This window comes from Typha angustifolia, chromosome 11 (genome assembly GCF_048772165.1).
Source record: "Typha angustifolia cultivar Huaian chromosome 11, ASM4877216v1, whole genome shotgun sequence".
In the NCBI taxonomy this organism is placed as follows: domain Eukaryota; kingdom Viridiplantae; phylum Streptophyta; class Magnoliopsida; order Poales; family Typhaceae; genus Typha; species Typha angustifolia.
The window spans coordinates 8,031,600-8,055,935 of record NC_133249.1 but is presented as its reverse complement, the minus strand read 5'-3'; the positions used below and the strand labels follow the sequence as shown (position 1 = coordinate 8,055,935).

General features: G+C 38.4%; 1 protein-coding gene across 1 annotated transcript; it reads left to right on the top strand.

The window, feature by feature from the left end:
• The first annotated feature begins 15,136 nt into the window (after positions 1–15,136).
• Positions 15,137–23,932, top strand: LOC140770584 (vesicle-associated protein 1-3). Its single transcript, XM_073111837.1, has 8 exons — positions 15,137–15,426; positions 15,800–15,870; positions 15,988–16,069; positions 16,441–16,556; positions 16,662–16,823; positions 16,950–16,994; positions 21,951–22,028; positions 23,554–23,932. The coding sequence occupies exons 1-8, from the start codon at positions 15,375–15,377 to the stop codon at positions 23,662–23,664; spliced, it is 717 nt and encodes a 238-aa protein (XP_072967938.1). The 5' UTR covers positions 15,137–15,374; the 3' UTR covers positions 23,665–23,932.
• Positions 23,933–24,336: the final 404 nt, after the last annotated feature.

Below are 24,336 nucleotides of genomic sequence, written 5' to 3'. Positions count from 1 at the left end.
CCCTTCCAAATGCGCTCCGGAACAGGCAAAGGCTGTAGTGGTCCAGCCGGCCTGAAGGAATCAATCTTTGCCCACTGACAAATATCACAATTTTGCATGAATCTCTTCAGCTCATTCTTCATTCCAATCCATGTACAACTTTAGGATAGCCTCTCGTAGGTCCTCAAGAGGCCTTAATATCCCATCTTCAGTGTAAAATGGAAGAAATCCATAAGTTGCCTCCACAAATCATCATCCTCAGGTACTCGGATGTGCTTGTAATCCAATAGCAGTCCTCTTCTACTCTCGAGCTTAGGGTGACTTATGGGGTCACTCTACAGCTCATGCATCAACCTGGACACCACTAGATCCATGGCGCCTGTAGTCCTCAAATCAGCAAGAAAGGGAAATACAAGTGTTGAATAAGCCACAAACTCAGTAAGTGCGGGCTGTCATGAGAGCGCATTTGTCGCCTTGTTTTTTGCCCCCTTTTTATACTACAACTCGTAGTCATATCCTAGTAGTTTAGTGACCCACCTCTACTACGCCGGAGTGTGAACCTGCTATCCCATGAAGAATGGCAAACTCCGCCGGTCCGTTCGGATCACAAACCGTCATCCGATCAAGTAAGGTCTCTACTTAGTCACCACGTGCATAATAGTAAGCGTCTCTCGCTCGTATGTAGAAAGCTGTTGTGACCTTCCTGATATGGCCTTGCTGAGATAAGCAATAGATCTCTTGGATTGTATAAGAATAGCCCTAATACCCGACCTGGATGCATCGCACTCGATCATAAATGATTTTGTGAAATCAGGTAGCGCCAACACTGGTACGATTGCCATGGCAGTCTTCAGTTCCTCAAATGCTTTCATCGCTATCTTAGTCCACTGAAAGACATCCTTTTTCAGCAATGAAGTGACGGGTGTCACAATCTTTTCATAGCCTGCCACAAATCTGCGATAGTATCCTGTCATGCCAAGGAACCCCCATAGCTCACGAACTGTCGCTGGTTGCAACCACCCAAGCATACATGACACCTAGGCATTTGCTTTTTTTCACCTTTAGGGGGTGATCCACAAACAGTCCCAACACTAAGCACAGGTGAACTAAGTGCTCCTCCTAGGTCTTACTATACACTAAGATGTCATCGAAAAATACTAACACATATCACCTAAGGAGTGGGCAGAATATGTCATTCATCAACCCCTAGAAAGTCACCGGTGTGTTTGTCAACCCAAATGGCATTACCCAAAAATCACAGTATTCGTCTTGAGTCCGGAATGTCATTTTGTTAATGTCCCCCGCTCGCACATGAATCTGATGATAGCAGACGCGGAGATTGAGCTTGCTGAATTATGATGCTATTGTCAACTCGTCCAGTAGCTCTTCTATGATAGATATCGAGTATCGGTCCTTAATAGTGATAGCATTCGGTGCACGATAATCTACGTAAAAATGCCAACTCCCCTCCTTCTTCTACATCAGCAGAACCTTTAATAAATAAGAACTCCAATTAGGCTGGATAATATCCTGCTCCAACATCTTAGCAACCAATCTCGATATCTCCTCTTTCTGGATGTGAGGATAACGGTAGGGCTGAACATTGGCCGATTTCAATCCTGTGATTGACGTGTCACATGAGTGGTAGTCCACGTGGAACCTCAAACAGGGCAGCAAAGTTAGTCAACACAAACTCCAAATCATCACATGTACCTAAGCTAGGAAGGGTCTTAGGTTTGGTCAGTGTAATCTAAAGGAAGTACGATGGCTCGCTAGCTCGGGGAGCTCCAATCAATGGTTGAAGAGTGGGCCTTGGCTGCGTCTGAACCCTGTCAAGCTATACTACTCGTCTGTCTTGCCGAAAGGTGAGCCGCATTTGTGAAAAGTCAAAGGTCACTAGGCCAAGGCTCTGCAACCATTGGGTACCCAAGACCATATCCACTCTTTGAAGAGCCAATGCATACAAATCCACAATGAAGTTGTGGCCTTGCGCTCAGATGGAGACACTCCTATATATGTTGTCAGCCTAGAGTTTGGTGCCGTCGCCGATAGTCAACTCGAAGCCAATGGTGGGTTCCACCTCAAGTCCAATTCTCCGCATGAGTCGCTCGTCTAAGAAATTATGCGTGCTTTCCATATCGATGAGGAGATGCATGCACTATTTCTTAACTAGCCTATCCACCTGTAGGGTCTTCGGGGCGCTCTTCGGTCTTCTTAGTCACCAAGGCATCACCATCAATCTCCTTCATGTCCTCCTCATGCCCATCAATCAACATAAAATTGCCCGTTGCCTTAGCGCAATGATGGCCCAGAGTGAATCTCTCGTTGCATCTAAAACATAACCCTTAGCTTGTCACTCTTCTAGTTGTGCAGGTGTAAGAGTACGGACCCTAGGGGGTGCTCCACCTCCTCGTACTCCTGGTACAAGCCTTGGAGGGGGCCCTCGGCCCTATCATGGCCACTTGTGCTCTCATAGCAGTACTAGTCATGCCAATCACCTCGGCCACCCATTGCATAAATCTATTGTTCCAGCCTAGCTTGGTAACATTCCTCAAGGCTTGATGCTTTTGGTCCCTCCTAGTTGCATCTTCTAAAGCCTCGCTTAAGATCCTAGGTCATAGAGAGAATATATCAGCCCGAACGTTCTCGCGTAACCTAGAAATAAAAGTGCTGATTAGTATTCTTACAGCCATTGTGATTGATACTGACTATTAATTTGCTCAAATTCCTCTTGATAGCAGCAATAGATGCCTTTTGGACAAGCTTTCATAAAGTGGTGTTATTGTAATAACCCAAAATAAATAATAATAATAATAATAATAATAATGTAATAACCTAGAAAAATAAATAATAATAATAATAATAATAATAATAATAATGTGCAAAATAAATAAATAAATAAGAAACAAAAAGAAAGAAATTAAAAAAAAATTTGTTGCATGGCACGAGCTCGTGCCATGCAAATTGTGGGCGCACGTTAAGGGTGCCACATGCGCCCACAACCGCCGGCCCGGCCAACCGGGCCGGGCCAGCTGGCTGCAGTGGGCCTGGCGCCGCCGCAGCTACTGCCTTACCTCCTCCATTGCCTCTCTCTCTATAGCTCTCTCTCTTTAACTCGGGCGTTCTCTCTCACTCTCCCTCTTACCCTCCTCTCTTTCTCTCTCTCTAGCACCTCTCTTTCTCTCCTCGCCAACGGCTTCTCGCCATTGCCGTCGTCATCGTGACACCCTTCACTACCTCTCTCTCTCTCTCTCTCTATAGCTCTCTCTCTAACTCACTCGTTCTCTCTCTCACTCTCTCTTACCCTCCTCTCTCTCAATCACCTCTCTCTCTCTCAACCACCTCTCTCTCTCGAGCTCTCTCTTTCTCTCCTTCTCTCGCCGTCGTCATTGTCGTAGCTGCCGCAACCCCCCTCACCCTCTCTCTCTAAGACTCGTTCTTGTTCTCTCTCTCTTACCCTCCTCTCTCTCCCAATCACCTCTCACTCTCTTGCTCTCTTGCTCTCCTTCTCTTATCGACGCCGACCTACCATTGTCGCTGTCGTCGCCATCGCCACCGTCGAGGCCGAGGTGAGCCTCCCTCCCTTCCCTCTTCTTCTTCTTCTTCTTCTCTTAGTTTTACCTTCTCTGGCAATAAAAGACATGTCTAAATTACTTATGTTATTTAGTTAATCTAAATTAGATTTTTAGTTTAATTTTTCAAGAATAAGTAACATGGCTATTAGATAAGTGTAATTAGTATAATTTTAGTTAATTATAATTATAAATATTTGTACATAAATATATTTTTAACTTCATATATTTTTATTAGATTAATACATGCCCTTATAATTAGGTATATATATATATATATATATGTATAACTTATTATACATTATTATACATGTAATATAATAGTAGGCTTGCTTAATGTTTATATTACATGATTAAGTAAAGATTATTTTATATGCAACTCTTAATTTGTTTAGTAAGAGTAGTAGTGACAAAATAATTAAAGTATAATTATATAATATTATATAATATAGGTGCTTGTATTTTAAATTATATTATTGTACATATAGCTCTTATGTTTTGTTTTTCATCAAAAGAGATTGACTATTATATACTTAATATATAATTAGCAAACTATGGTTTTATAAATAAATCTACAATTAGAATAATAACATATTAATATTATTAAAATTAAATATATGATATAGATCAAATTATTTAATAAAAACAAAAGAGGAAATTTTAAACCTAATAAATCATCATATGTTACACAAACGGATCCCAATTGGATAAATAACTAACTTTATATTACTTAAACATTTTCAGATCCCAAATCTCTTATTTGAGACCCTGTAGATCTTGTTAGCGATGAGTGTCACTCGGTTAAATGACGGACGTGAGAGATGCGTGGTTTGTGTCTTCTGATCAGACGGTGAGTAGTCTTATCCCCTAGACGCCTTTCCTAAATTAGGTTATATTATATATTATGTATATACATTTTTATATGACTTTATCTAGAGATGATTATAGTCGAGCATATTTTTATCATGCATATAATTAGGATGATCTTGGATATGAGTATGATGATGATAAATAAAGATGATGAGAGATGATTGTACTGTTGTAAGGTTATGTTTAATTGATCTATAGCATGAGTATGCATGTAATAGATTAGCGTGAGTATGCATGTGTTGACTATATAGTTAGAAACTATATTGCATCATTTTTCTCTTGATTCCTATTCCACCTAAATTTCTATTATGCATTGACTTGTTATCGTACTAGATATATGCATATGATCTATCATTTAGAAGGAAAGCATAAAATATGATTGATAGGATAATTGATAGAAAGCGTGAAGATATCCAAGTGGGCGCGAGGGTTAGGGCATGCCTAGAGATGATTGATCGCTCGACATAGTCGCGATCCTATTGGCCTTACGCTTGAGGTCGTTAGTCTGTGTGCGCAACAGACATTCGGACACATGCCGTTCGCCAGGGCATATATGGCGAGTTATCCTCACGAGGTTTCTCTCAACTATATGGGTGCCCGATCTGGATGGATGTTGATACCCTAGCGGGTGGCGGGGTATGGTTATATTTGAGATACTCTTACAGGTGGTGGAATATGATCTAAGCCTTCAGACATGATGTTGAGATCGGGTATCGGGTGTTGACTATACATAGTGGTCTAGTATGATGATGACATATAGAGATGAAATTGATGACTGAGATATTGAGAAATACATATAATTTTATTATCATCTGATTACCTAATTATCGAGTGATTAATATACATCATATATAGTTGCATTTGATATCATAGCATGGTCATGGTCGGTATGCACCATGTGTCATATTTGAGAGAGAGTTATGATAATCATATGACATGGAGATTTATTTATTCATTGTGATGATTATATACTTTTATTAGTTATGACATGTTATCTACTTTTTATTTATGTATTATTGAGGATACATTCATATACTCATTCATGACATGATGGTCTTTCTGATTCATATTATCCAGTACATGATTTACTCTCTGTTTGGTATCACTGATTTAGGGTAAGGTCTATTCACTAAGCCTTTTGCTCATGACTCTCTTTATTTCTTTTCTAACCTCCTCAGATATGTGATACGTGATAGCGACTTGAGATATCTTGAGAAGATGTTTTAGAGTGATGATGAGGTGAGCTATTGATACAAGATGGTATAAATGATAGTTTATATAGAAATTGAGTTGTATCAGTATTTAATATTTGTACTCTTTTGTATTAGACGATAATTTGTATAATACATGTCGAATCATAGTGTACTCTTGTATTAATTGTTTTAGTTATATCTTGATGGTTTGTTGTGGTCTGTGCGAGTCCTGCCAGATTATGTAGTGGTCTAGTGTATATTATTATGGACTTGGATATTCATATGTTAACATATTTATTTGGTTAATAGTATGTTTTATTTGGTGATGGATTATATGATTATGGACAGGTTAGCAGGTTTTATTTGATGATGTCATGATTATATCTGCATAGGAGAGTATCTGTGCGTGATGAGCCCCGCCCGACCTGTCGCGTGCGCCGCGCGTGCCATGTGGGTGTGCACGTGCCTATGTCGGGCAAGGGCATTACAGTTATCATCCTCAAAGCCTACGGTTTCAAAGTGCGTAGATAGGGCATTTACGAATGCCGATCATCCATTGAATACCAAGTGGGCGCTCATGGATTGATACCAATATAATGCCGCACTCTCCAAATGGAAACATGCCAATAACACTTTGGCGTCTTCCGTTGTTCCTTGATACATAAAAAAATGTTCAGAACAAAAATCAATCCAAAGGATTACCTCCTTGGAACTTAGGGAACTCGAGTCTCGCCGTTCTTTTGTGCATAGGATTATCGCGCCCCATATCATATGTGAATTTAGGTCCAATGGCAAAAGGATGTAGAATCAGTACATCATTTTCTCGATGCTCCGGTCATCTCTCTCAAGGCGCAAATTTGGATCATCCCGATTCAACCATCTCGCGACTACCTCAACGCAGTTGGAATTTAGATTTGGACGCGCCCCTTTTGCACCTCTTGGTAGATCATAGGGGCCTTGGTAAGGTCCTTTAGAGCCGTTGGGTGGTGGCACCAAGGGTTCGTTTTGGGCGAGGGCTGCCTTGGCTCCCAATTGCGTCAACACTATCGTTGTTGGATTTACCGGCGTTGGAATTTCTAGCATGCGCATGGTGAATGCAAAGTTCCATAACTCCTCCCTCATGCCTCTCATCTTTTTCTGTAGCGTTCGTTGTAGATCTATCATTTGTTGGAAGAGGAAGACCAAGGTTGGATCCACATTAGGTGCTGAACCAGTCGAGGTCGTGCTCTTACTCGCATCCGTTCTACTCGCCTACGTCAAGGGCATATTAGGCTCGGTCTCCATGGCTGTGCATCAATTGTCCATTGCTCTTGTGGTGGTCATGGGTCTGAGAACCGATGGCTTTGATACCATTGATGTGATCTTGATTTCAATGGAAAATATTTGGGAGTAAAGGAGAGTAGAAGAAGAGGAAGAAGAGGGCCTTCCCTAGGGTCTAGGGGGATAAGCCAGTCGAGGAGATTAAAGGCGATGTAGCTATGGTAGGAGAGAATGAGAGAGGAGAGAAAAAGATTTGGGGAAGAAACTTAATTCATTCAATAATGATCATAAGATTACCTTCCATATATTTAGAGGCTATCTAATAAGCAAAATAGTCAAAAGACAACTCTAGAAATAGTGCAGATTCGCTGATTGACTTCGCACTCGAGTGCGTTCAAATGCGCTAAATACGCTCTCTGTATTTGTAAACGTACACAGGCATTCGAATCGAGGCATTCAAATGCAACATCGAATGCGCTAAACACATTCTCTGTATTTACGAACGTGTGCAGGTGTTTGAACGTGACTTCTCTACGTTCGAACATGACAATCAGAAATAAAATTTATTCTAGAAAGAAAACAAAAGAAACTCAGCTCGGGATAACTAGGTCCAGCCCTAGTCTTATCAATAATATATTCTAACTTGAGAAAGACATTTTAAGGGTAAGGCTACTCATCATCTAATCAAATGACACAAAGCATGTATCCCTTACATTCGTCAACCAAGTGTCAACTTATTACTGTCAAGGCCCTGGGATCCCAAACAAAGGGTTCGGGATCTGAAACATATTTATCTAATATAAAGTTAATAATTTTTTCAATTAGAATCCATTGGTATAACATGATCACATGATGCACCTGGACCTGTGGGGTATCCGTTCGATGAGGTCCCACTGCTGGTCCTTCTTGAACCTCCAATCATCATCGAGGAGATGACAAACCCAATTAGTTCACGAGATATTCTTTGAAATCATTGTGATCCTTTTGAATTGCGTCAACTGTATGCAGTAATGTTAGGAACATGCTCATAAGTTCATCTACCAAGCCCATATTCACACCTATGGACGTTGGTTGACTTGGTCCTGCCGTGGTTGCTCCAAAAGAATCGGGCTCACGGTTAGGGTCATTGTGGATTGAGTCTTCCCTTGTCGGTGTGCTCTCCATAGGTCTCTTTGTTGATGTCATCTTCCTTGTTTCAACTATTAATAGAGGTCTGAGGTTTGCCTGCTCTGATACCAATTTGATGGGCTCTCATGCTAAATTGATGGGCTCTGATACCAATTTGATGGGTTCTCGTACCAAAGATAGGCTACGCAACGATTCCTTTAAGATCTAGATATATTAGAGGAATTAGTCCGCGCAACCATGGAAAAATATTCATCAAATATTTTTTGGTAGTTAGAAAAGTACAAAACTAAGTGGATTAGATTTGTAATTTCCTAATCTATAACTTTCATATTTACGCTCTTCGTAGATTCGAACTATAACTAGGACGAAAATATGAAAGAACGTGGGTGATGGTGGTGGTGACGGGTGGAGTGGATGTTAGGGTTATGGATGGGTATAGAGATGAGGGTAGATGGTGGATGTGATTAAGGGATGTAGACGAAGGGAATGAAGTGGTCAAGATTCCAAAGAAAAGGGGTGACTTGACAGGCGAGAGAGATTAGAGGTCAGGAGAAACTTTGTCAACAATAGATGTGGAAGGATGGTGAAGAGAGAGAAGAGAGATTAGGGTAGATAAATGATAGAGAGGCAAGATATCAATATTCAAATAGCATAATAAATTTTGGCTGCCATCCACATATTTATAGAGACTAACCAACAAGTCCTAAACAATAAGTAACCCTAATTTTATAGGATTCTTGTCAATCGCGTTCAAATGCACCCGATTGCGTTCAAACGCATAAAAGACGTTCTCTATATATGCGAATGCGATGTAGGATATCGAACATGGGCGTTCAAACTCACCCGACCACGTTCGAATGCACAATATGCGCTCTCTATATTTGTAAACCTGATATAGGTGTTTGCAAGGGCGTTCGGATGCAACTCCTCTTGTGTTCAAACGTGACCCCTCTTGCGTTCGAACGTGACGTACAAGAATTTTATTTTAATAAAAATAAATAACTATTGCAATAAGAAAATATCTTAACTAAGTGTATCAATGCGACATACAAAATCCTTATTTTTCTGAAATAAACAACTAAACACAATAAGAAAAGACTCTCATAGGGTGTATCTATACTTGAGACAACTTGGTGAGGTCCGAATCACATCATTTCACTATGTTTCTACTCATTTTATCCTCAAAGTATGAATTTAGGATATCACTCCATCGAGATTGTCTCGAGTTCCCATGTGGCCTGCTCCTCTATCTGTCCCATCCAGCTTACCAGCATCTTTGTGATTATTCGTCCTTCATGTTTGACCCTCCTTCGTGCTAGGACCTTCCTTCTCTAGAGTGGGCTCAACTGTCTCTGATTCGGGCTTGGGTAGTTATGCTGCAACTCGCTCAACTAGACCAACTCGGGCTCTCAAGTTGGATACATGGAAAATCGGGTGAACTCAGGATGACTCAAGTAGGTCTAGCTTATATGTAATCGCTCCCACCTTCTCCAAGATCTAAAATGGACCAAAGAAGCGATGTGCCAACTTTTGGTTTTAATTAGGTCGTATGCAAATTTGTCGATATGGTTGGAGTCGAACATAGACCCAATCACCAACTTCATAGTTTCTTTCTTGATATTTGTGGTCATATACTTGCTTTATTCAGTTCTATGCCGCTGCTAGATGAAGATTGAGCTGCTTGAGTACCTCATCCCATTCCACTAGTACCTCATCTATGTTTGTGCGGTCAAGTGCGCTCGGCCTATCATATGATCTCAATGTTAGGGGTACGCACCCATAAACAGTCTCAAAAGGGGTTATCCCAATAGCGATATGATGAGCCATGTTGTATGAGTACTTTGCCCAAGGTAGGTAAGCTAGCCATCTCTTCGATTACTCCCTGGCAAAGCATCGCAAATATTGCTCGAGGCAGCGATTAACGACTTCAGGTTGCCCGTTTGTTTGTGGATGATATACCGAGCTCATTTTTAGTTCAATACCCTCACTTCTGGTTGTGGCCATGGAGGTATTTTTGCACCCGTTGCTCTCGATGGAGGCGCTGACACATGATGTGTGGCTTCTGTTTGTCGAGGCACTCCTCTAGACTCTGTGGTGCTCCAGCCCCCTTTCATCGCTATCCGTAGCTCTTGAAACTTCTCTTATATTAATTGAGATGTTGCAAAAGCCTCTAACAACATGGTTGGTTGGGCAGCCTTCACCTTGGCTTGAATGTCCCCTTGAAGGCTACTAATGAAGGTGCTCTTGAGTTGAGAATCCGACTAGCCCCACACTCAATTGTTAACACGTTCAAACTCCTCTTGATATGCTCTCATTGTAATCCTTTGAGTTAGCTTGGTAAGAGCATTCTGGAATTCTGCATAGCTGGAGGGTCTAAATCGGATGCAAATCGCATTAGCAAACTTCTCCCACAATCGATAGGGTTAAGCTCGATTTGTGGTCTGGTACCATCGAATGGCGATGTCTTCACGATAGAAAGTTGCAAATAACATCTTTTGTGCATCAGGTGTCCTTTGGTACTCGAAGAATTGCTCTGCTTGGTAAACCCAATCGAGTGGGTCTTTTCTATTGAAGGGTGGGAAGTTGAGGCAAATAGTCCCTACACGGACTCCTCATTCTTCTTCTTCATATCGGTTGGGCTCCTTTCTCTTGGGTTGAATTTAGCATCCCTAGGATGGTGTCGTGGGGTCGTTGGTTCTTCATAATTTGCCCACTCATCATAATTATCGTGGAGTGATAGATCTAGTGCTTGGTTGCGATGATTAATTGGCGGTGGTACGTCGCGGTAAAAGACCAGCGGTGGTACATTGTGCCTTTCGGCCAGGGTGGGCAGCAAGGGCCTCCTGACATGACCACCCATGGGATCTTCATGGTCTTCCTCCCGTCTGGTATAGAATGGTGGAGGCGGTGTCTCTTGGTGAAAATGCGGTTCCCTTAGTGGTGTAGCCCGGACTCGAGTAGGGAACTCGATCGCCGCCGTACCTCTTGGCGCGCTTAAGAGGGCTTGAGTCATGTTTTCCATTGATGCTTACATGGCTCGTTGTGTCTCCATCCGCAAACATCTTGATCAGATCTGAGTTGACTGTAGAGGTTGTTGGAGATGTTTCGATTGGTGAGTTAGGGTTGGCATCTGATCTGATAATCTCCGTGGCATCTCTCTCAGCAAGGTGTGGTTCATTGGGTCTTGATGCCATGGATCTGGTGGTGGGCATGGTGGACGAGGAACGGTGGCTCTAATACCACTTGTTATGATCCGAATGTCCACTTCCCGATTTGGATTGGATGTAGGAAAGTAGCCTGCGCAGTTATGGAAAACTATTCACCAAATATTTTATCATAGTTAGAATATTACGAAATTAGGAGTGGCCGATCCGTAACTTCCTAATCTATGTTTTTGGTATTTATGCCCCTTGCAGATTTTGACTGAAACTGAGATGAAAATATGTAAAAGTAAGGGTAATGGTGGAAGTGATGGGTTGTGGTGATGAGGTTAGGAATGAGAATGGCGATGGGGATGGATGGTTTGTGGTATTTAGGAGATAAGGATGAGGGGGGAGAAGGGGTCGAGATTCTAAGGAGGAGGGAGGACTTGACAAGCGAGGGAGGTTAGAAGATCACTAACGTCGAGATGGTGCACGGTTAGGGCTTGAACGAAGGGGAAAGAAGATTAGGGTAGAGAGGAAGGAAATGAGATAGAACTCAATATTTATTCATCATAATATTTTTGGTTGCCATGTACACTTTAAGAGGCTAACCAAACAAGCCAAAAATAACAAATAATAACCCTAGAAATAGTGAATTCTCGTCGACCACGTTCGAACAAGGTCGAGCGTGTTCAAATGCGCATTTCACATTCTCTACTAATGCGATCATATGCAGGTGTTCGCACGCAGGGTTTGAACTAGGTCTGCGCGTTCGAATGCACAAATTGCGTTTTCTGTCAATGTGAACGCCTACAAGCATTCGCAAAAGGTGTTCGAACACACCTCCTCCCACATTTGAATGCGACATACAGAATTCTTATTTTTTTTGAAATAAACAACTAAACACAATAAGAAAAGACTCCCATAGAATGTATCCATATTTGAGATGACTTAGTGAGGTTCGAATCACATCAGATTTAGCATTGAACCATTCTACTATTGTGTTAATCCCAAAGAAGGAATCTTTCGCTATTATAGGAGATTTTTGTCCCATTAACCTATGGAACACCTTCTACAAAGCTATTGCTAAGCTGCTTGCCAATAAGCTTAAACCTTGCCTCCCTAGCATCATCTCTCATTACCAAAGTGCCTTCACCCCGAGGCGTCAAATTCTTGATAACCAAATTTTTGCCCAAGAGGTTATGAAGTTTTTGCTCTTGCAAAGCACGGTTGGTAGCTTCACCTTCAAGATCCATGGATTCCCACACTTTCATTGAATAGATTCACTATTGCATTACAACCATTAGCCTAACTGTGGACATTAATGGCAAAATAGAGGGATTCTTCAAGCCATCAAGAGGACTTTGACAAAGCTGTTCGTTATTTTCTTTATCTCTTCATCATTGAGTCTAATATCCTCCCCCACCTTCTTGATAATAGTTTCCAACTTAAAAGAATAGATGGTCTAAAAATAGCAAGGTCCTCTCCAACGCTAATGCATCTCATGTTTGTGGACGACTTTCTCTTATTCAACAAAGCTATCATCCAAAAGGCCGCCCATATTCACTAGATTCTTGATCTCTATTGCTTGCTCTCGGGGCAACAACTCAACTATGCCAAGTCTATTATTATCTTTTAGTAAAGGGGTGGCGAATGACAAGAGATCCCAACTCATCTCAATTCTTAAAGTGAAAATCCTCGAGAGGTAGACTATTTATCTGGAGACTACTAAGAGAGGCTGGGTTGATAAAATTTTTGGTCATCACAACTTCTGCAAGGAAGAGTTGGACAAAGGGAAACCAAGGTTTTTTCATGATGGGAACATACCTAACATTATCAACCTCTCATATGATATTTCTCCACAACACCTCTCTATCACTCAGAATGGACCTCCAAGTCTAAGACGAGCAGTATTTAGGTGAGCCTTTCAGAATGCATCACGAGGGAAATATTTGACTTTAAACAAGGAAGCCCATAAGCTGTTAGGGTTGGAGATTAGTTGCCAACCAAGCTTTAGCAGCAGCACTTTGTTAGTCAGTTTCGAGCAGCGTATGCCCAAACCACCGTTATCGATAGGCCTACAAAGAGTTTGCTAGCTTTTTAGAGAATTTCTTGTCTCCATCGGTAAAGCCCCACCAGAAGTCTCTCATAAGATTGTCAAGAGTTTTGAGGATGGGTCTTGGTAGTAGGACTGAGGACATTGTATAGATACGAATTGAGCATAGGATCAATTAGATCAACACCAATTTGCTCGTGTGAGAGAGTTGCTTAGCTTTCCACCCTGCCAGGTGTTATTAAAAATTAGGAACACTTAAGGACTGACAAGTTCTCAACTACCTCGGCTTTAAGAGCTCTTGCTGAAGGAAGTCGGGGAGCCTATCCCTCGAGCCTTAATGTCTGTCGCCTTTGGAGATCTATCTAGCATTATAAATAGGTGATTCCTTGGGTCATAACCTACATGTGGCGATGTCTTGTGGAAGCGATCCGATCCGAGTCGCTCTCAACAAAAGACGGTTACCCAGGTTGATCTGCTTTGCCCAGCCTGTTTCGAGCACTGAGACTAGGTGTGCCATTTATAGTGGTAGATTGACTATAATCAAAGCCATTTACAACCCTTTCGAAGAACCAAACTAAAATATCGCTTAGGTGATTAGAGAATGTTTTAGGTGGATATAAACATGTACTCTTCCATCCAAATTTCTTTTATGAGTAAAGCCAATAATTGCACTGCCCATGACCTAGCCAGTCTAGCACTCAAAAATACCCCTTAAAATTAGACTGATCCATCGTTGCCTTGTTGTAAAATGAGATCTCATTTTAATGAATTGTCTATGAACTTTACTAAAAAAAAGTATGAGATTATCCAATCAGTTCTCGATGCACCTCTATTTTCCGATCTAAGATCAAAATATACCCTATTCGATTGACAAAATCTATGGCTCACAGGCTGAGATCCATTCACTTCGAAAACCGTAGCTCCGGAGCCCATCTTTTAGATCTCTTTTGATTTACGATCTTTACTATATTATAAAGGGTAAACTATGAGAACTTTTATTCTGCAAACATAAAGTTTAGGATTTATGTTATAAAACCACATAATACTACTTATTATCATTTTTCTTCATTTTAATTATTTTTATATTAAAACATAATAAGTTATTTTTCTATTGGTATGGAGAGAATTTATTAATTTGTTGTTGTTTCACCTTTCACTTCATGACTAAATTTTTCCTATTTTAGATTAGAGGACATTAAACATCAAATTATTCCTATTCTAGATTCAAAATAATATTCAAATTATTACAAACAAAATTCCAATTATAATTTTACTTTTGATTTAACTCAAGTTATTTTTAAATTTCTCTTTCTTCTCTCCTACTACCCACTAATCCCGGTCCACAAATAAAAAGATTAATTAAATTTTTTCTATCCAATTCTTTTGCTCAATTTTCTCACCTATCTTTTAAATCCTATCACCTATATCTTACAGGTATCCATTGTATACCTATAATAAAATAATATATATTTATAAGTATGCATAACGTACAAATAAAAACAAAAACATTCTAATTTAAATTTCTATATCAAATTAAGAGCATTTTAGTTAATTTTTATTTTTTGTCATATCAAAAATAAATATTACACTATTATTCTTTGATTACAAGTAAATTATATTTTAAAAGTAAAGAAATAAGAATAGCTGTACTAGATTGAGCTCCTAATATCAATGCCAACGGATTAAGTAAAAGTGTAAAACCCAATCATGATCATCACTTTTAGCTTGCGATCTACATTTTAACACCCCATCGTCCTCGCCGCCAGCTAAGCTCATTGAAGACAGCCACTAATATCAGGCAAAAACCAGCTCACGATTTACCCTCTCTTCCCAATATATATTTACCCTCTCTCACCTTCCCACTTGTCTTTGTAGGGGGGGTAATTGAGTCATTTTAGCATACCCCGTGAAAGAGATCTCACCACCTTCTTCCTTTCTCTCTCTCTCTCTCTCCGCGTAGATCTCTTCTTCCACCTATCGCCCTCGATTAATCCAGAGGGAGGAGGGAGGAGGAATAAAAGTCTTAAGTGGCACTTCTTTCTCTGCTCTTCTCTCCTTAAATCCATCGATCTCCTGGTTCTTGTTTCCCAGGAGGAGGGGGGAGGAGGTGAAGAGGAGAGCATTTTGTGTTCCTTTTTCCACCTTTGAGTGAGATCTGCAAGTAGTCGACGAAATGAGTGGCGAAGGTCTTCTCGAGATCCAGCCCATCGAGCTAAAGTTCCCATGTAAGCCCATTTCTTTGATTTTTCTTGAAACCCATCATATCTGATGTACTAAAATTTCCAATTTTTTTTTCCATTGATCGGCTTGGTATTTTTGGATTTTTGTGTGAGATCTTGAATATTAATTTGGTTTAATGCTCGTTTTCCTCATGATCTGTCGCCAGTCCTTGATGGGCATATCTTGCTTTCTCGATATCGTAAGTGGTGAGCTTTTGGGATGGGGAAATTAATTAAAGGAAGTATATTTCTTTTGTTGGCTTGTGGGATCTGGGTTTTCTTCTCTTTGCTTGAGTTTTTCTTTTGGGATTTCGGTTAGGTTCCTTTCGTTCTGTAAGATTTCGATTGACATAAATTGGTTGCTTTGGATCTCGAGTAGTTGAATTGAAGAAGCAGAGCTCATGCTCCATGCAACTGACGAACAAGACCGATCAATTTGTTGCATTCAAGGTGACTTATTTCACTAACTTTGATAATGCAATTCAACATTTCCGATTTGCTTTTTAGTGTTTAATACTGATTTGAGAGAGACGTCGTGTAAACATTATACTTTCTGTTGCTTTGTAGGTTAAAACAACCAACCCGAAGAAGTACTGTGTGCGGCCCAATACTGGAATTGTGTTACCTGGCTCAGTATGCGATGTAACAGGTAAATCATTCTCTAATCTATGAAGGATGATATGCAACTAAACAGCATCTAGTTCAATAACTCAAGCAATTTATGTCATTGCTCTGATTTATTGTAAACCACCCATAATTATGAAGATACAAAATGGTTCTGTTTATCGTCACTTTATTGTTGTTCAAAAGAATATATCAAAATAGCTTTCTGTAAAGACAATAGTATTTGGTTGCATATGGAGCAGTGATGAATCCAAACATCTTGTGTAGTTATAGATCTCGCAAGTTGTTGGTATGTCACGATTTATTTATACAATATATGATTCTTCAGCAAGATTCTTACTGTTTGCTTAGTGTGAAACTTTAACTTTACTGGTTGTTCATTCTTGATGTTTGTAGTTACAATGCAAGCTCAGAAGGATGCTCCTCCAGACATGCAGTGTAAGGACAAATTTCTCCTACAGAGTGTTGTTGCAGAGTATGGTGCAACGGTCAAGGACATAACCCCAGAACTGGTGGCTAGCTTTTGGCTTCTTGCTATTTCTCTTATATGTTCCCTTCTTTTTTTCTTTTCTTTGTCTTTTGGAGTGATGCATTTTTTGGGTCTCAAATATTTCTAGTTCAACAAAGAACCTGGTAAGGTTGTTGATGAATTCAAGCTGCGGGTTGTTTACATCCCTGTTAATCCCCCCTCACCAGTTCCAGAAGAATCAGAAGAAGGAACTTCCCCAAGATCATCCACATTAGAAAATGGGGCTCAAAGTCTATCCATGTTTGACTCTGTAAGTTCTTATCAATTGCTTATGGGTTTTTGTTATTTTTCTTCCAAAACATCATATATGCAACAAGAGTCTATGGCTTTTCTTGAGCAAGCTTATCTAAACTGCATACGCCAACAAAAATTTCAGGTATCCAGATCATATGAAGAACCATTAAAGGAGAAGTCCTCAGAGGTGACTTTGCTTTCCTCTTTTTCTAGTACACTTGTCTGTGTGCATTCTGCACCTTTCTTTTGCTTTACTTGGAGCTTCTGTAACTTAACTAAAACACGACTTGGATATGTCTTCCTTATTGGACAAGGCTTCTATAAATGCTGAGTGCTCACTTATAGTTTAGCTGCAATTAAAGAAAATCTCTCTAGCCTGATTTTGAATAGATTATGATCTAATTTTATATAAGCCCTACATAAAAATGACCAAGTTTTTGGTCCTGTTCTGAAGCAGAAATTAACCACAGATAAGCTCTTGCCGATACCTAGTTGTTGGCAATTTGTATAAAGGGCCATGCTTTTGTAATGTAAATGCATAAGTTTATGTCTTGGAAAATTACATCATCATCAGTAATGTTACCAAATCCAATATTGTAGCAGAAAACAAGCAAGCTTGTGTTCCTCTCCTGAAACAGAAATTAACTGTTAACAAATCTTTTGTGAATACCTAGTTGTTGGCTTTTTGCATCAAGAGGACCATATTTCTATAATGTGTAAAGGTCTGAGCTTATATCTTAGAAAGGTATTACAACATCACCACTAGTGTGACAATGTTACCAAGCACAATAATTATTGTAGCAGAAAGCACAAAGAGTTAAGATCAGATTTTTAATTTTAATAATCCATTTAATGTTCTACTTTTATAATCTGTAAAATGCATCTGGGTTTGTTAGCTTTCATTTATTGTGCCTATTTGGTGTCAAGGCTACTGAAATTGTGGTCTCAAGATTTCTGAATAGTTTTTTAACAGTCTAAGGAAATAATAGTGCCATCTGCAATTTCACTCTGCCACATGAAAATGATAGTTCCATTTTTTATATGTTCCCAAAGGAGGAAGATCTCATCATTTGTCGGAGATCTTCCTCTGTGATGCTATCAAGATCCTAGGTTGTTGTACATCCTCAGACCAGTTTGCAAATAAATTACTAAAACTACTTTGTGTACCACAATATTGTTCCAAGTTATGAAACCTCTCATCATTCTTATTGAATAAATGTTCTACAAGTTCCCTTGCTAAACTTTATCTAGTTGACACTTGGCAGCAACATGTCAGTGAAGCGTGATGAAGTTTTTCACCAATTGAAGAATTTTTAGAGGCCTTATACTTATTCACATGATTATCATTGCTCCACTTGTCATTATAAGCTAACAATTGAAGTCACATTATGTTTTCCCTTTTCTCCTGGTATGTATTGGAGACGTGGTTTTAGTAAAGATAAATTTCCCACCTAGTCAATGTTTTGACTTAAGGTTCCATCATTGAGAATGTCTAAACCTGATAAGCTACTTGGAGCTAACATTTTCAATTTAGCTATTGTTTCCAACTTGCATCATACATATATACATACTGCAAATCTGAACATCATTCTTCTGGTTATATCCTTTAATGTTAGAATTAACTCCATTTTTCTTACTCTTGTAGCTCTTAATCTGTCTAGAAGTTATGTATTATTTGTATACTACCATGGAAAATTAAAAATTTTCATTTTTGAGGGGGTTCTTGGATCATTCAGTATAAGCCATTTACTTTATTATTAGATGAAGGCTCCGAAGCAAAAGAAATATATTGGAGAAAGTCAAAAAGACTATTTTGTCTCGGATTGCTTTGCCTATGGCCAACCAAATACAATCAACTCCTAGAGGCAATCCACAGTAGAGGATCATTACTTAAGTGAGCGAATCTGAGCTTGATCGCCTCTAGGAGGTGGTGGCAATCCTTGGTTTGACTTACTAACTATAGGTGCAAAGATAACCAAGCTCCTGAGGTAGGTGCCCTTAAGTTATGGAGAATGTTACTAATTTCTTCCTTAGCAAGTTGGTCTAGGCTATTATGTTGGTCACTCTCCTAAACCTATTCTATTCTTATGGTAAATAAATAATGCATACCACCTAACTTACACTTCACAATTGTGGCTACAGTTTAAAATTATGCAATGCCATGATATCTCAAGCTAAATTAGAATTTGTTTCGAAATCTTTGTGATTGTCTAAGCATGATAATTCTTTAAAATAAACATCTAGATATGGAGACGTAGGCACAATCTTTTTACATAGAAAATCTCTCTCTAGAGAGAAAATCACATGCCCGATTACACATGGATCAATCTATTACAATGAAGGTACAAGATACATACAATCTCTACCAGTAGACACCCTATAGAGAGGAGATCATTCATACACATCCAATATCAAATTCCACGTCGGAGCCTCATTTAGAGATGTGGAATTTGATCTCGGCTGTTTATGAATTATCTCCTCTTTGTGCCCTAGTCTCTTAGGTTTTTTTTTAAATTTTTTTTATCTTGAAGAGATAGCAGGTAAAAGCCTTCAATATCCTTAAATAGGTGAAAGAAATCCAACTATAATTAGCCAGTTGGAATTTATTGCAAGTATGGGCTGATCGAATCCATTTGAAAGCTTGTGATTTTGTTCGACTAGTTATCCTGCAATACTGCAAATATGTTTTGTGCTCGAGCTGTCTTGGAACATGACTTCAAACATTTATATGTTCTCTAGTAAGTCTGTTTGTTAGGCATGTATACAGTCTTCAAATGGTGTTCTGGGTTTAGCTCTTGACAAGTTCCATGTTGCCGGATGAGAGCTATGTCTGAAAAACTGCTAAAACTGCTGCTGAATTAAAGTCTGCTGAAATTAATTCTAAGTCATTAATACCTTACAATATGTACTTAGATTCTAAGGTTCGTACAACCCAAATATATGTGTTACTATTCACGTTTTGCCACCTGTACAGATCTAACTTCTCACACTAATTACACACTTAATAAGATATATTTGCTGCCGTTGATTTGTTAATATCTAGAGTTATTTTTGGTTTAGCAGGGCAGCATAATGTCCCGAGAGTGAGATCCACAAATTTTACCTCTAGCTCTCTTTGAAGTCTATTGACTTGTTGTCGATCTACTCCCAACTATCAGCTGATAATAAGCAATGCACCTATTGAGGTTTGAGAGAAAGTAAAATAAAAGTGATATACATGGAGAACTACTCATATTCTCCTGTGATAGAAAGGTCTAGCATTCATCTGAGAGCACTCTGCTTTTCCAACTACAGTTTGTGATCAGTGTAGATGAGCGCAATAAGCAATGAGTGCAATGTTGGACTTAAAACTGAACATGCTATTGATTTTTGCGAACTATTTTTTTTTTTTTTTTTTTGATGTAGTTTCTTCATAGTTAATAATATTTTCTTCAACAAAAATCTTGATGGTGGTTCACTTGACTTTATTGTTTTCCCCCTCAATGATTTCTCTCTAATAGGCCAAGTAGTCTTATGACAGTGTTGTCTCAAGTCTCAACAGTCAACATTGAAGTAGAATCCGACAAAAAAATAATAATGTCCTTGTATCTTATACGATAGGGAAGAGAAATATGAGTGCTTATATAAAACTACAAGCTAATTTGGGATTGACTAAACTATTCATGCTTCTACTGATGCCATTCAATTATAAGAATAATCTAGAGTGTTTTTAATTGGATACAATAGGTAAGATGTTATGTAGGCATATTATGAACTTCTTTTGAAAAAATTGTCATAGTTATAAATGAAAATTAACATAATCTTGAGTGGGGACATACTGGGAAGAAGCACCCATATTAATGAATTAAAGCAAGTCTTGCTAGTAGGGCTGTCAAAAAAGCTTGCGAGGCTTGTGAGCTTGGCTTGTTTAGAGCTCAGCCGGAACTCGGGTTGAACTCTAAATAAGCCGAGCCGAGCTGGGTTTTCTAGCTCGAAATACTAATTGAGCTGAGTCGAGCTAGCCTCAACTCGCTCGAGCTCGGCTCAAATTAGCTCGATATATATATATATAATATTATAATATATATTTAATATATTATAATATATATTGTTTGTTTAAAAATTAATAGTAATATGTTATAGCATTGTTGGTAATGTACTTCAATCTCAAATAAGATGATATGGGTTCAAATTCTAGATTTTACATGTAAAGGTCTAATTTTTTAAATTGGTTGGATGACATTTAGCCCCATATTAGAAAATGAAGAGTTATAAATCATTTTTATATGTACCAAACCCTCAAAAGATTATATTATTATATCTAAAAATTAAATATACAATAACAATCTAAAAATTATATCTAAAAATTAAAGATGAACTATTAGACATATTTAAATTCTTTTACCTGCTATGGAAAAACACATTGGTCATGTTTTGACACTTGTACAATAAATTTATTAAAATTCTTGTGGAGGTATAAGACAGTAAAAATTATATAGAGTCATAGAATTTCCATTGTTGGATTATTGAGAAGCTAGTTAAGACCATTGAATAACATTTAATGTACTCTTATGTCTGAGATCTTTCTATGCTAGTACAATATCTGATAGTCCTTTTTATCCTGAAAAGCAATTATTCATAACCTTCAAAAAGAATTTGTATTAAAAAATGTAAACTTGATTGTTACTTTGTGAAATAGTTAACACCACATACACAAGCTCCTAGAATTAAGCTTATTGTTTCTACTCATGTAGTATGTTTTAATATAATTTAGATTCTAAATATATATGTGGGGATTCATAACTTTGGAAGATCGACATTAGTAGAATCTAAGTGCACTGACAACTTTAGGGTGATAATAGTTTCAAGTTTCAACCTAACAAAAACTGTTTAGGAAGGTACCCGAAGCCTAACATTTCATTTATTAATACAAGGACTCTTATATTTTGTGTAAGTTCTACATAAACCTTTGACATTGTATAACATCTGGAATAACTTGTTTTGGATGGGCATAATCACCTTGTATTTTAAAGGATATTTATGCAAAGAAACACTTGTTTTGAGTTTCCAAATTCTATTCGCATAATATATTTTTCTTAAAGTTAGTGCAGCAAGTTCATAAGTTCAGAATTTTTGGTGCCTATAATTAAATTTTGTCTTGTAGGAACTCACTGTGATTTCAAGGTTGACTGAGGAGAAAACTTATGCGATACAGCAAAATCAGAAGCTTCGCCAAGAGCTGGTATGAACTATGAATTTATTGTTTCCTAGTTCTGGAATGTGTAAATTTGCTTCACTAAATGCCAAGCATTTTATTTCTTATCGGACTTGTTTACTTACCATCTACTTGAGATTTGAGAACACATACAAGTGAAGTAATAATTCATGTTTCTGATGCCAACGGTTCAGGTAATCCACATAAATACCATTTCCGTTCAAACTCCATGTACGGTCGAACTTTAGTCATAAGGGCTGCTGCACCTTGTCTTCATGCTTTGTTTCTAATCCAACCTTATCTTTCGTTACCTGTGTAGGACACTATAGAGTCATAGCGAGATTATATATGATTTCACAGTCTTAAACATTCGAAATACATTATCATCGTGATCCTTATATCCTATTATTTCTACAAAGTGTCTCCTTTTCAGTTTTCATCCTAGAGTATGGTTCTGTTTCCAGATATTATGTGCTGTTTTTATTGCTTACCAAGTGTTACGAATCTGATCTGGAAGGATATGTTCGTAGGAAAATTATGAAATTTTAATGGGTGATAGCCTCACGTATTAGGGTTCTTTTGACTCTAGTTTGAGTGGATTTGGAGATCAAAACAAGAAGTTGTGGCCAAAAGAATGAGGGAAGGTCTGAATTGAGCTGAAAAGGATTATTCGATGTTGCAACAATCGTTAGAGAGTGGCGGACAACTGTGGAATGGTGGAGCTCGGGTGTAGAGTAGGGTGGCTCGTGAAGAAAGGTGATGGCTAGGGTTTGGAGATGAAGTTCTAGACAAGATCTATTTCTAGAAAAAATAGACGGCTACGATTAAAAGATAAAAGGCAAGATAAATAATTAGCTAAACTCGATATTCATTCCCCGATGTTAATTAGTTTATTCTCATGTCTACATGACTTGCTGGATTAGCCATAGATTTCTTGAGTAGAAACTTTACAAATAAGATATATTACACTATCTTCAACTTAAAAACTTCAATGACATGTTTCTTTTGTCTGCTTTTGCTTTGGTCAGCAATTTAGCATCAAATTCTAGATGATAAAGTTCAGGTTGATAGTCGGTCATTGAAACCTGCCAATTCCCTTGTTGCCTTTCCTTGTGCTCTAGCCTCTAGCTGATCCATATTGTTTAGCGAATTCTAGCATGTCCTAGCAATGTGTGATGAAATTCTATCTGTAGACTAGATGATGCTTAGAAGCTGCCTGATTTGGGGAATGATATGTTCTTGCGGAGTTAATATGGGCATATATAACAATAACTAGATGACTAGGGAATAGACTGGAGCTCTTGCTGATTTCAACAGTATTATGTGAAATGGAAGTTTCATTGAGCTATATGCCAACTAGGATGACTTCATTATGTTTTGACTCCACTGGGTGCTCCCTTCCTATGAGTACACTAGAAACCATGAAGAGTGAAGGGTTTGACTGACCATTATTCATAAATATATACATTGGAGCTTACATAAACAAAAAACCTACATCATACCATGATTTTTCTTTTCTCTAATTCCCTTGTGACTCTATGTTATCCTCCAGGAATTGCTAAGGAAAGAAAGAAGCAAGCATCATGGTGGCTTCTCATTCACATTTTTGGTGCTTGTGGGTCTCCTCGGAGTAATAATTGGATATATTATCAAGAAGACTTAGAGGAATGAAGTTTTCTGATTAAATTATCTTGCAAAGGTAAATGCTATCTGTTGTTGTGTTATCTATCTCCTAATGGAGTAGTGGTTCTTCCTAGAGGGTTGGCTGAGTTACCTTGTAAAAGAATGCGTTTGAATTGTACCCCATGTTGTGTCATGTTGATTCTTTGTGTTTTAGGTTAAGTTGTTTAGGATGAAGACAGAATCCAGAATTTGGGAGACATGATGCAAAATTTCTCTTGTTATGTTGAACCCCTAATTTTGGGTTTGAATGCTCACTATTAATGGGCTTTAGGAGAACTTACAATTGATATTTATGAGATATAAGGCTTGAATGCTGAGCAGTAGAAGAAATAAAGAGAAGAAAATTAATCATGCAATCAAATTTAAAGGCTAAATCACATCTCGACTTCCTGGAGTCCCAGTATTACTTATGACCCTTAAAAATAATCAAAAGGAACTCAAGAAAAATTGAGCCTTTGAAGTGGCAAGTCACTCGAATTTATCATTGGTGAAATAGCCAGTCAGGGCAATATGGGGCTTTTGTATGTAATTATATTTAATTGTTTAATTTAGCATATAAAACTGAGGTCATATATTTTTTTTATAGTTGATGTACATTTTTCTATTAGAATGCACATAATGCATGCTTTTATTATTATAAGCTAAAAAATTA

Excerpts from the sequence above, each read along its gene's own strand:
- LOC140770584 (XM_073111837.1), top strand. The coding sequence starts at position 15,375 with ATGAGTGGCGAAGGTCTTCTCGAGATCCAGCCCATCGAGCTAAAGTTC. Across the intron at positions 15,427-15,799 it reads CATCGAGCTAAAGTTCCCAT|TTGAATTGAAGAAGCAGAGC; the intron begins GTAAGCCCATTT and ends GATCTCGAGTAG. Across the intron at positions 16,824-16,949 it reads GTCTATCCATGTTTGACTCT|GTATCCAGATCATATGAAGA; the intron begins GTAAGTTCTTAT and ends CAAAAATTTCAG.